General features: G+C 46.0%; 1 protein-coding gene across 1 annotated transcript in view; it reads right to left on the reverse strand.

Annotated features, from left to right (window-relative positions):
- The window catches only part of LOC308578062 (putative helicase senataxin), a gene marked incomplete at both ends in the record, with an annotated part of 129961 nt that extends 119618 nt beyond the window's left edge, over positions 1-10343 (reverse strand). The window contains one exon of the mRNA XM_081178345.1: positions 10146-10343. Coding sequence (XP_081034471.1) covers positions 10146-10343 — 198 coding nt within the window. The remainder of the gene's footprint in view (positions 1-10145) is intronic.
- Positions 10344-14071: the final 3728 nt, after the last annotated feature.

Raw genomic sequence — 14071 nt, forward strand, 5'->3', positions numbered from 1 at the left:
GTTGCTTCCAAGAAGATCTCCAGCTCTCTAATTCTTTGGAGCATAGCTACACGTTCCTCCAGTTGCTGGACTTTGTCTTTTAAAAGGGCAATCAACATGCAATTGCTGCAGGTAAAGCTGCCTGCAACCTTTGGCAAGATGGCAAACATTGCGCAGGAATCGCAGGCGACTGCAACTGTTCCCTCACCCTCCATCTTGAAATCGTGTTGTTGTGGGTGGCTACAGTGGTCCTCCATGTTAAAAAGCGTGAAGACAGGACAAATAACCCCCCCAAAAAACCTAGGTCTCCCCCAAGAAACGTTTGAGACTAGCTCCCCTAAATCTAAAAGATGGATCAAGCTGCCCTGCAAGCTCTGATAAGCTCCTCCCACAGCTAATCACCTGCCTCAACAGAAACCCTGCCCCCTCTGACCTTTGCACAGGGAGAGCAGCTAATCAGCCACAAAGAAGCGCACACACTTCTTCAGCTGCTGCCCTGCAAGCTCTGTCATTTTTAAAAATTTTAGTTTATTATTTTTAATTGGATTATGATCCGGATATGTTGATTGGCTGTTTTTATTGGAAAACCAATAAAAATGATTTTTTGAAAAACCAAAACCTGCCACATCAAGTGATACAAGGTTTTATGCTGTCCGAAGCGAGCTGTCGTGGCACTGACGTAGAACATGGCCATCTTTCTCTGAAAAAAGCTCCATCCTGGTGCTTCACTCCCTCGGCGCAGCCAAATTGTCTTTGGCGAAGGCGTTGGCCACCGTCTGTTGCTGGAAATCAGAGGACCCCCCTCCCCAAAACTCTCCAGCTCTGATGCTTCCTTGCTAGTTCCCTCCGTGGGTTGCTCTTCCATGTCCCACCAGTCTGAACCAGGCTCAAAATCCTCTTCTTCCCCAGTGTCACTCCCTGGTCCCTCCTGGTTACCTGGCTGCCAGCACTACTTATCTAGCCAGTTCCTGACATTGGCTCAGTGTGGGCACAGACTCTGACAGGGCTACGTCTCCTGCTCTGCAAGACAGTTCTGTTCCAGCCCCTTTCCCTCTCGCCTTCAGAGCTTGAGAGGGTAGAGCAGAGAAAAGGGCAAAGCAATTTAGAGCTGAGTCACAGAAGGCTGCCGGGAGGGAGGCTTAAAAGAGGGAAGGAGAAGTCGGAAACTCAATCCTGCAACTTACTAATGTGGAGTGTGTCTGGCTATCTCTGTGTGTGAAGCAATAAAAAGTTCATTGCTGGTCAAGTCTTTGTCAGCTTCTGAATTCCAGCAACAGATAATGTTCTGAAGAAGTGTGCATGCACACGAAAGCTCATACCAGTAACTAACTTAGTTAGTCTCTAAGGTGCTACTGGAAGGAATGTTTTTATTAAGTTTCTTGTAGGCAGAGAATATCAAAATTTATGCAGAATTCTTTAAAATTCATATCTTCTAACTTGGGGGACCATCCTGCCACATTCCATGATAAGACCTTGCATGTATTGTTGAGGACAGGTTGATTGTGCGGCTGGCCTGCTGAATTCCTTATTGGAGTTATAACTTCATAGTCAGACAAGGCTTGAACTTCATGTGTCTCCCCCCCCCCCCCAGGTTTGTGTGGCACTGGGTGCTGAAAACTCTATTGAACTGTTCATTACAAGAATCATTATATCAATCCAGTTCTACAATTTGATTTGATTCCCCAACTTTGTCCACAAACACAGACCCGCCTCCTATCAAAGGGTTAGAGAACTCCTTTTTAGTAGTTAGAATTTGGGTTGTTGATTTCAGGTCAGGGAGAGCTAATTCTTCCAGATTAAGAAATCTTCTTTGGAGCCATTCAACAGAGGTTATAGAATAACTTGAAGGGACAGCATAGTTATACTCTCTGATAAGAGGGTGTTCCTTATCAATTTGATTATCTTTGTTTATGGGGGGGGGGTTCTCCACCTCTTCCCTTTGTTTACCTCTGTGTTGGTTAGACATTATTTCCATAATTTGATCCGTGATTGTATTAGCTTTCTCTGGAGGCCGAAAGTGAATAAGGGTGTATTGTAAGGAAGTCATTCTGCTAATGATTTCTTCCTGTGACTGGTAAGAGAGGGCTAAAAAAGAGTTTAAGTGTCTCTTTTCATCAAAGGCAAGGGAATCGTCAAACTCATTTTTGGAATGGTGTTCTTCTTGGCTTTTAGCAGGTGCTGAAAAGAGTAGAGTATTGTTAGTAGGCAGGGAGCCCCAAAGTGTAGGTGCTGCCATGCTAAAAGATTGATTTCCTTCAACGGCAGAACGAGTATTATGTGACACCTGTATCGGTGTCAGTTCTGCAGACTGAAGCAGTCAAATGGGCATACATGGGGTAAGGCCATCTCTCAAGTAAACTGGTTGCAAGTTGTTCAGTGTTTTATATATCAAATGGGCAACCAGTGCAGGTATGTGAGCATAGGTGTTATATGCTGACACGGTCTCATTCCTGTCAGCAACCATGATGCACCATTCTGCACTAACTGCAGCTTCTGGATCAAGCGCAAGGAATGTCACACATAGAGTGCACTGTAGTAATGCAATCTTGAAGCAACCATCCTTTTGCAGGAAGCGTGTTCTAACAGGCCCATCTATCTACTCCAGTATGGAGGACTTGACCTGGCATGTGTAGCCTGACTTGGTTGGATGAAGCAGATGGGCCTGTCCTTGCCGCTGCTTGTCCACCAGGTTTCTCTTACCCACAGCCACCCAGGTCATATGGGTGGGGAGTGGGGTTTGCAGTGATTTTTAGGAAGTCATTAGCGTACACTGGGCGTCCTATTGGGAAGACCCAGTTTACTGAGTGCATGTTCTGGAAGTTGGGCAATAGGGGCAGTACAGGATTTCTTTTGGTGTACCAACTTCCCCGCTGCACCAAGGATTCCCTGCCCAAGCTGCTTCAAGTCGTAGCAGATGTTCTCCTGGAGACACCTAGTTTGGTTATCCTAGGACAGGCATGTCTATCTTCAAGTAGGCTGTGATCTACGATCCAATATAAAAAACTGGCAGTAATCTACCACCCTGGGATGGGTTCAGGGTGGGCGGGCAGGCGCTGGCTGCTTCCCCCAAAGGCGCAGGGCAAACTTTGATACCATCAACCAAGACATCCTTCTGGGCCGTCTAGAGGGGCTGGGAGCTGGGGGCACTGTTATACAGTGGTTCTGCTCCTTCCTCCTGGCCCGTGTCCAGAAAGTGGTGTTGGGGGATGAGTGTTCAGAAACCTGGGCTCTCACTTGTGGGGTGCCTCAGGGCTCTGTCCTCTCCCCCATGTTTTTTAACATCTATATGACGCCTCTGGGAGAAATCATCAGGGGGTTTGGGCTATGTGTTCATCAGTATGCAAATGTTACCTAGCTCTACCTCTCTTCCAAATCAGAACCAGTGAAGGCAGTGAAGGTCCTGTGTGAGTGTCTGGAGGCGGTTGCAGGATGGGTGGCGGCTAACAGATTGAGGTTGAATCCTGACAAGACAGAAGTACGGTTTTGTGGGGACAGGGGGTGGGTGGGGGTGGAGGACTCCCTGGTCCTGAATGGGGCAACTGTGCCCCTGCAGGACCAGGGGCACAGCCTGGGAGTCATTTTGGACTCACAGCTGTCCATGGAGGCGCGGGTCATTTCTGTGTCCAGGGCAGCTGCCTACCAGCTCCATCTGGTATGCAGGCTGAGACCCTACCTGCCCGTGGACTGTCTTGCAAGAGTGATGCATGCTCTAGTTATCTCCTGCTTGGACTACTGCAATATGCTCTATGTGTGTGCTTTCGCTCTGTTCCAGTAACAAGAAGCCGAAAGCACCAGCCTGAAGATGACGAGTGAGACCTCGTCGAAACGTCGCCTAGACACCCCAACTCTTACACGGGAAGACACCCGAAGACACCAAAACCTGCATATATATATATATATATATATTTGCTTTCGTAGATTTTCACGGGTACAGGAATGTAGGTTTTGGTGTCTTCGGGTGTCTTCCCGTGTAAGAGTTGGGGTGTCTAGGCGACGTTTCGACGAGGTCTCGAAGATGACGAGTGAGACCTCGTCGAAACGTCGCCTAGACACCCCAACTCTTACACGGGAAGACACCCGAAGACACCAAAATGAAGATGACGAGTGAGACCTCGTCGAAACGTCGCCTAGACACCCCAACTCTTACACGGGAAGACACCCGAAGACACCAAAACCTACATATATATATATATATATATATATATATATATATATATATATATATATATAAGACACCACAACAGATAAAAAATGACTGCATTCAAGCTTCTTGGCTATAGAAGTATAACTCACAAGGAATTATATAGGATAAAAGAAAGCAAAAGTACATTATGCATAACTACCGTATTTTTCGCTCTATAACACGCATCTGACCATAACACGCACGTAGTTTTTAGAGGAGGAAAACAAGGAAAAAATATTCTAAACGAAACAGTGGATGTATGATTTTTATGGTTCATGCTGTGGCCACAGACATGTGATCTGACAGTGAGTTTGGGGTAGCCCAATGCAAAAATCCTGAGGATCCATGTGGATCCATGCTTTGTGACCACATTTTTGCGCCATTGCGGCCCCATGAAACAGTGGGTGCGTGTGTGTTTTTTGGTGCAGGCTGTAGCCATGGAAATGCTATGTGATCTGATGGTGAATTTGGGGTGACCCAGTGCAAAAATCCTGAGGATCCATGTGGATCCGTGCTTTGTAACCACGTTTTAAGTGGGGAGGGAAGGAAAAGAACTCAAGGGACAAGGAGAATGCGTGGGGGGTGTGGAGGAGCTTTTCCGCGAGCTGAGTGGGGAGGAGGGAGGGAAAGAGCACTGTTGCTTTAAAGGTATACTTAAGGTATTTGCCCTGTGCCTGGGGTTTTTTCCATTTAACAGTTTGCAGCCTTTTCCTTCCGCTCCTTGTTTTGAGGCAGAATAGATTTGAGCAAGTGAGGAGGACTTGGATTGCAGGGGATTCGCCATTAGCTGTGTAAAAGCGTGTAAAAACCTGATATCTGAGGTTGTTGAGGGCAGCAGTTGAACTTGCAGGGCAGCAGTTGAAGAAGGAGCAAAAAGGGTTTTCGTGTGTGTGTGTGTGTGTGTGTGTGTGTGTGTGTGTGTGTGTGTGTGTTTCTTTGTGGCTGATTAGCTGTTCTCCCTGTGCAAAGGTCAGAGGGGGCAGGATTTCTGTTGAGGCAGGTGATTAGCTGTTGGAGGAGCTTATCAGAGCTTGCAGGGTAGTTTGATCCATCTTTTAGATTTAGGGGAGCTAGTCTCAAACGTTTGTTGGAGGAGACCTAGATTTTTTTGTAGGGGAAAATATTTGTCCTGTCTTCATGCTTTTTATGATGGAGGACCACTGTAGCCACCCCCAACGACACGTTCTCAAGATGGAGGGGGAGGGAACAGCTGCAGTCGCCTGCGGTTCCTGCACAATGTTTGCCATCTTGCCAAAGGTTGCAGGCAGCTTTACCTGCAGCAATTGCATGTTGATTGCCCTTTTAAAAGACAAAGTCCAGCAACTGGAGGAACGTGTAGCTACGCTCCAAAGAATTAGAGAGCTGGAGCTCTTCTTGGAAGCAACAGAGCACACCGTCTCCACCAAGGAGGAGACAGGGGACTCCCCTGAGAAGGAGGCTAGTTCACCAACACAGGAGCCAGATATATGGAGAAACGTGACTCACAGAAGTAGGAGGCCCAGGGTTCGCTCTGATTGTTTAGAAATACACAATCGCTTTGAGGTCCTCTCCCCTAGCATGGAAGACGAAGAGCAGACTCCATTTGAGGATCTCTCCCTCATTACAGTCGATCAGGTATATGAAGACGAGCAGCAAAGTCAGTGCTCAGGGAATGTTCAGGCGACCTTGGAACGGACAGCTCACGGAAGAACCCCGACCAAACCTAAGAGGAGGCGTGTAGTGGTGATAGGGGATTCCCTACTGAGGGGAACAGAAGCAGTGATCTGTGGGCCTGACAAGATGTCTCGGGAAGTGTGCTGTCTCCCCGGGGCTAAGATCCAAGATGTAACTGAACGACTGCAAGGAATCATAAAACCCACTGACAAATACCCATTCCTCTTGGTTCATGTGGGAACCAATGACACTGCAAGCAATAGCCTCCAGAAGATCAAAAGAGACTACGAGGCTCTGGGCAGGAAATTGAAGCAATTAAATGCACAAATTGTCATCTCATCTGTCCTCCCAGTTGAACGACGTGGCCCAGGGAGAGAGGGGAAAATAGTGGAAGTGAACAGCTGGCTTCACAAATGGTGTAAACAGGAACGGTTTGGATTCTTAGATCACGGACTGCAGTTTCTTGAAGATGGACTTCTGGCAAGCGATGGGCTGCACCTCACAACGGTTGGGAGGAATGTTTTTGCCAAAAATCTCAGAAACCTCATCAGGAGGGCTTTAAACTGACTAATGTGGGGGAGGGAGACAGTGCTCCTGAAGGTAGGAGTCTATCAATTGATGAAGATGATCATCCAAATGTCATAGACCAAATGGAGCAAACAGCATGCAGACCTAGTGGTGGGAGGAAAAAATCCTTAAATAAGAGACACAGCGGAATGATTAATGGACTTCAATGTCTGTACACTAATGAGCAAAGCATGGGAAATAAACAAGATGAGCTTGAGCTCTTGGTACAGCAAACTAAATATGACATAATAGGCATCACTGAAACGTGGCGGGATAAGTCCCACGATTGGAATGTAATAATGGAGGGATACAATCTATTTCACAGAAACAGACCAGACAAGAAAGGAGGGGGAGTAGCGTTATATGTCAGGGATGTGTATACCTGTGAAGAGATCCAAGATTTAGAACCTCAAAGCCAAAGTGAGAACATTTGGGTCAAAATTAAGGGAGAGAAGACTAACAGTGACCTCATTGTGGGAGTTTACTATAGATCCCCAAGCCAAACGGAGGACATAGATGATGCCTTCCTGGAACAGATGGCCAAGCATGCAAAAGGAAGGGAGATAGTAGTAATGGGGGACTTCAATTGCTGTGATCACCAATAGTCAGCATGGATTTCTGAAAAATAAGTCATGTCAGACTAACCTGATCTCGTTTTTTGACAGAATTACACGCCTGGTAGATGAAGGGAACGCAGTGTATGTAGCCTACCTTGATTTCAGCAAGGCATTTGACAAGGTGCCCCATGATATTCTTGTAAAGAAGCTGGTAAAATGCGGTCTTGACTATGCTACCACTCAGTGGATTTGTAACTGGCTGACTGACCGAACCCAAAGGGTGCTCATCAATGGTTCCTCTTCATCCTGGAGAAGAGTGACTAGTGGGGTGCCACAGGGTTCTGTCTTGGGCCCAGTCTTATTCAACATCTTTATCAAGGGCATCCTGATCAAATTTGCAGATGACACCAAACTGGGAGGGGTGGCTAACACCCCAGAGGACAGGATCGCACTTCAAAACGACCTTGACAGATTAGAGAACTGGGCAAAAACAAACAAGACGAATTTTAACAGGGAGAAATGTAAAGTATTGCACTTGGGCAAAAAAAATGAGAGGCACAAATACAAGATGGGGGACACCTGGCTTGAGAACAGTACATGTGAAAAGGATCTAGGAGTCTTGGTTGACCACAAATTTGACATGAGCCAACAGTGTGACGCGGCAGCTAAAAAAGCCAATGCAATTCTGGGATGCATCAATAGGAGTATAGCATCTAGATCAAGGGAAGTAATAGCGCCACTGTATTCTGCTCTGGTCAGACCTCACCTGGAGTACTGTGTCCAGTTCTGGCCACCACAGTTCAAGAAGGACACTGACAAACTGGAACGTGTCCAGAGGAGGGCAACCAAAATGGTCAAAGGCCTGGAAATGATGCCTTATGAGGAACGGCTAAGGGAGCTGGGCATGTTTAGCCTGGAGAAGTGGAGGTTAAGGGGTGATATGATAGCCATGTTCAAATATATAAAAGGATGTCACATAGAGGAGGGAGAAAAGTTGTTTTCTGCTGCTCCAGAGAAGCGGACACGGAGCAATGGATCCAAACTACAAGAAAGAAGATTCCACCTAAACATTAGGAAGAACTTCCTGAGAGTAAGAGCTGTTCGACAGTGGAATTTGCTGCCAAGGAGTGTGGTGGAGTCTCCTACTTTGGAGGTCTTTAAGCAGAGGCTTCTCAACCATATGTCAGGAGTGCTCTGATGGTGCTTCCTGCTTGGCAGGGGGTTGGACTCGATGGCCCTTGTGGTCTCTTCCAACTCTATGATTCTATGATCCTATATTTCTTCCGGCAATCTCATCCAGTCCAGCCTTTCGCATGATGAATTCTGCATATAAGTTAAATAAGCAGGGAGACCATGTACAGCCTTGCCGTACTCCTTTCCCAATTTTGAACCAATCAGTTGTTCCATATCCAGTTCTAACTGTAGCTTCTTGTCCCACATAGAGATTTCTCAGGAGACAGATGAGGTGATCAGGCACTCCCATTTCTTTAAGAACTTGCCATAGTTTGCTGTGGTCAACAAAGTCAAAGGCTTTTTGCAATTTGGTCTCTGGTTCCTCTGCCTCTTATAAATCCAGCTTGCACTTCTGGGAGTTCTCGGTCCACATACAGCTTAAGCCTGCCTTGTAGAATTTTAAGCATAACCTTGCTAGTGTGTGAAATGAGTGCAATTGTGCGGTAGTTGGAGCATTCTTTGGCACTGCCCTTCTTTGGGATTGGGATGTAGACTGACCTTCTCCAATCCTCTGGCCACTGCTGAGTTTCCAAACTTGGTGGCATATTGAGTGTAGCACCTTAATAGCATCATCTTTTAAAATTTTAAATAGTTCAGCTGGAATACCATCACTTCCACTGGCCTTGTTATTTGCAGTGCTTTCTAAGGCCCATTTGACTTCACTCTCCAGGATGTCTGGCTCAAGGTCAGCAACCACACTACCTGGGGTGTACAAGACATCCATATCTTTCTGGTATAATTCCTCTGTGTATTCTTGCCACCTCTTCTTGATGTCTTCTGCTTCTGTTAGGTCCTTTCCACTTTTGTCTTTTATTATGGTAATCTTTGTACAAAATGTTCCTTTCATATCTCCAATTTTCTTGAACAGATCTCTGGTTCTTCCCATTCTGTCATTTTCCTCTATTTCTTTGCATTGCTCGTTTAAGAAGGCGTTCTTGTCTCTCCTTGCTATTTTTTTGGAAATCTGCATTCAATTTCCTGTATCTTTCACTATCTCCCTCGCATTTTGCTTGCCTTCTCTCCCCCGCTATTTGTAAGGCCTTGTTGGACAGCTACTTTGCTTTCTTGCATTTCCTTTTCATTGGGATGGTTTTCGTTGCTGCCTCCTGTATAATGTTACGAGCCTCCGTCCATAGTTCTTCAGGCACTCTGTCCACCAAATCTAAATCCTTAAACCTGTTCCTCACTTCCACTGTGTATTCATAAGGGGTTTGATTTAGATTGCATCTTACTGGCCCAGTGGTTTTTCCTACTTTCTTCAGTTTAAGCTTGAATTTTGCTATAAGAAGCTGATGATCTGAGCCACAGTCAGCTCCAGGTCTTGTTTTTGCTGACTGTATAGAGCTTCTCCATCTTTGGCTGCGGAGAATATAATCAATCTGATTTCGATGCTGCCCATCTGGTGATGTCCATGTGTAGAGTCGTCTCTTGTGTTGTTGGAAAAGCGTGTTTGTGATGACCAGCTTGTTCTCTTGACAGAACTCTATTAGCCTTTGCCCTGCTTCGTTTTGATCTCCAAGGCCAAACTTGCCAGTTGTTCCTTTTATCTCTTGATTCCCTACTTTAGCATTCCAATCCCCTATAATGAGAAGAACATCCTTCTTTGGTGTCACTTCTATAAGGTGTTGTAAGTCTTCATTGAATTGCTCGATTTCAGTTTCTTCAGCACCAGTAGTTGGTGCATAAACTTGGATTACTGTGATGTTAAAAGGTCTGCCTTGGATTCGTATCGAGATCATTCTATCATTTTTGAGATTGCATCCCAGTACAGCTTTCGCCACTCTTTTGTTGACTATGAGGGCCACTCCATTTCTTTTACGGGATTCTTGCCCACAGTAGTAGATATGATGGTCATCCGAACTGAATTCGCCCATTCCCGTCCATTTTAGTTCACTGATGCCCAGGATGTCAATATTTATTCTTGCCATCTCATTTTTGACCACATCCAACTTACCCAGGTTCATGGTTCTTACATTCCAGGTTCCTATGCAATATTTTTCTTTACAGCATTGGACTTTCCTTTCGCTTCCAGGCATATCCGCAACTGAGCGTCCTTTCGGCTTTGGCCCAGCTGCTTCATCAGCTCTGAATCTACTTGTACTTGTCCTCCGCTCTTCCTCAGTAGCATGTTGGACGCCTGCCGACCTGAGGGGCTCATCTTCCAGCATCATAACGTTTATGTGCCTGTTGTCTTTGTCCATGAAGTTTTCTTGGCAAGGATACTGGAGTGGCTTGCCGGTTCCTGCTCCAGGTGGATCACGTTTGGTCAAACCTCTCCACTATGACCTGTCCATCTTGGGTGGCCTTGCACGGCATAGCTCATAGCTTCTCTGAGTTATTCAAGCCCCTTCGCCACGGCAAGGCAGTGATCCATGTAGAGGATCCTACCTGCCTGCAACTGATTGCTTCTGGAAGTCTGCATATGCTCTGCTATATTCAACTGGGTCTGGCTAAGATCCTGCAACAGGTTAAAGTTGCCAGACATCAATAGTATCTGGAAAGCCTACAAGCTGTATGTATATAGCACTGTCCAGAACTGTAATATCGTCTGCACCAGTAAACTTTTTGGACTTTCAGCTGCCTCTCTGTGGTGGTGACTGGAACTGGGGGCAACTATGGGCTATGTGGGTCTCTCACCTCAGATTCCCAGCAGGGGCTGTAAGGGGAAGGGCTGCAGCTCAGAGCACCTGATTTGCATGCACAAGGTCCCAGGTTCAATCCCAGGCATCTCCAGGCAGGGCTGGGAGAGACTCTCAATACTGAGCTATATTGACCAGTGGTCTAATTATCTACAAGACAGCTTCCTTTGTAACAATTTCAAAGGCAGAGAAGACATTTTTAAATAAGAAATGAACTTTAAAAGCTGTGCCAACACAAAAATGCTGCAAATGGAAGGGTCAAGACAGAATGGAGCTCAGCACTGGCAAATGGTGCTGTGTACTTTACTTACATGGAGTCTATTCAGCAGCCACACAAACATATCCCTGGCCATCTTGTAATTCAATCACAGTCTTCAAACACACGTTTGGACTCTCAATAACTGTGCAAGGTTTTAGAAAAGATATATAGCCAAGATCCTGGAAGATCCAGGCAAGGAAGAACAAACTGTTTTATGAGTCAGGCTAACTGGCCAGACAAAATACTGAAAAGACGCTTAAGCATTAAACCAAACAGGAAAGGAAGCAATACAACAGAAAGGCAAAGAAGTGGCAGACAAAAGAAAAACAGAAAACTGCAGTAACCCAGAAAGCCCAGTGGCACCCAAAGACCAAGAAATTAGTCGCTTAGGCTGCAACAGAGTAACATGGCTACCTCTCTGAAAATTGTTAAAATAACGAGGGCATAGTGTTAGTCCATTAAGAGAAAAAAAATTCCAAGCACACCGATACAAATCTATGGAGCGACCACATTCCGAATACAGTGGTACCCTGGTTTACGAACTTAATCCGTTCCGGAAGTCCGTTCTTAAACCAAGGCGTGCTTTCCCATAGCAGCAGGGGACTCAATTTACACTCAACAGGAAGCGGAACATGTTCTGCTTCCAAAGCAAAGTTCACAAACCAAAACACCTACTTCTGGGTTTGCAGCGTTCTTAATCAAGCTGTTCATAAATTAAGCTGTTCTTAAACCAAGGTACCACTGTACTGTGCACAGCTCTGGTTGCTTCACCTCAAAAAGGATATTGTGAAGTTTGGAAACCTTCAGAAAAGGGCCACCAAAATGATGAAAAGAATAGAGTGACTCCCCTATGAAGAAAGGTTGCAATGTTTGGGACTTCTTGGTTTAAAGAAAAGGCGAGTAAGGGGTGACATGGTAGGAGTTTATAAATGTTTGCTTGACATGGAAAAAAGTTTTCCTACCTCTCTGATAACACTAGAATTCATGGACTTCCAATGAAGCTGAATGCTTGAAGATTTAGGACAAATAAAAGAAAGGTCTTCTTCATGCAGCACATAGTTAAACTATTGAACTTGCTCTCACAGGAGGCAGTGGTTGCCACCAACCTGGATGACTTTAAAAGAAGGATTAGATAAATTCATGGAGAAGGCTATCAGTGGCTCCTAGCCATGATGACTATGATCTGTCTCCACAGTTGGGAGGAAGTAATGCTTCTGAATACCAGTTGCTGGAAACTACAGGAGGGTAGGGGGCACTGGTGGAGGAAGAGGAGTGGGGGGGGAGCGCACTGCCCCCGGCAGCGCGATCCCGGCAGGGTGCCATCGCACCTGCCCCCCCACCTGCACTGGGCGTACCACACTGCTGCGGGTGGCGCATGCCAGCCCCACCCCCGCCTGCTCTCCGCTCCGCCACTGGTAGGGGGCTCTTGTGCTCGGGCCCTGCTGATGGGTTTCACACAACTAACTGTGAGAACAGGATGTTGGACTAGGTGGGCCCCCTTTGGCTTGATTCATCAGGCTCTTCCTATATTCATTAGTTTTTTTCTTGTTGTTAGAAGAAGCTGAAATGTCAGAATGTAGTCAGCAAGTCTTGGCACTCCCCGGAACTCTTTTTCAGGGTTAGATAAGTATTAAAACGTGTGTGCCAGAAGAATGAGACAGAGAAGAAGAAGAAGAAGAAGAGTTTGGATTTGATATCCCGCCTTTCACTCCCCTTCAGGAGTCAAAGCGGCTAACATTCTCCTTTCCCTTCCTCCCCCACAACAAACACTCTGTGAGGTGAGTGAGGCTGAGAGACTTCACAGAAGTGTGACTGGCCCAAGGTCACCCAGCAGCTGCATGTGGAGGAGCGGAGACACGAACCCGGTTTCCCGGATTACGTGACTACCGCTCTTAACCACTACACCACACTGGCTCTCAGTGTGGAGGAGGAGAGGAAAAAGCTGGGCATGGTGAAAAAACTCCTCCAAAGTTTGCAGCTGGTAATAGCTTTGCGTATAGTACACTTAAGCAGACTTAATTAGTTAGATCATGCTTCGTGCAATTCAGATTTTGAGTTACACCAAGGGTGACTGGGACAAAACAAAACTAAGCAGCTGCTCCCACTTGAAAGTCTAAACAGCAACAGTTAATTTGAGCTCTGTTTTCAGAGCAAAGAGGAACTCTTTTTAAGGAGAGGGAGAGAGGAAGAGACAGACAGACAAACAGACAGACAGAGACAGAGAAACATTAGGGTTGCAAGGGGAAGAAAAGGACTTGCAGGCAATTTTATTTTTCACACAAGGAAACACTTATTTACAAAGTGAGTTAAATGCAGAAAATTTACTTTCATAATTGCTGCAGCCAGCTTATGAGTGCAACTTTTAAAAAATACAGTTGATTGTATCTAGTGTTCTCTGAACTGAAGTCTGATTTAGATTAATGGGCATGACTAATTTAGGCAGATATATATTTCAATGGGTCTACCTGGAAAACATTGTTGGCTAGAACCCAGCAAGCTATATAGCTAATGTGCTTGTGACACACAACTGAAACAATATTAAATGTATGCTATGTTATGTATTAACATTAACAGATTTCTGTCCACTCACAGATCCCTGCCCTCCTTTCACATTGCTGTTCCCTGGTCCAAATCCCTGTGTTTTCCCCTCCATTAAGTTTAAGTGAGCAAGTGCATCACCTCCAGAAAAAGCTACACCACACTTTTATTCTGTGCCAATGGTCAGATCACTTCCTGGTGCAACTGGACTTCTCCGCGACCCTTCCCCTCTGCAGAGAGGTGGGACCAATTTGGATGGTCCGCCCCCACCACTTAATGGATCCAAATGGCTTCCAGTGAGTGGTAGGGGATGTTTTATCCCATGTTGATGGCCTTTCAGCTGATTCCCTGGTGACCCGTTGGAATGCGGAGTTAACCAGGGCTATTGACTGCCTGGCTCCAAAGCGCCCTCTCCGATTGCATGGAGCCCAGACAGCCCTGTGGTTTTCCCCGGATCTGAGGG

Source organism: Podarcis bocagei (genome assembly GCF_964188305.1).
Source record: "Podarcis bocagei genome assembly, chromosome: W".
Taxonomy (NCBI): Eukaryota; Metazoa; Chordata; class Lepidosauria; order Squamata; family Lacertidae; genus Podarcis; species Podarcis bocagei.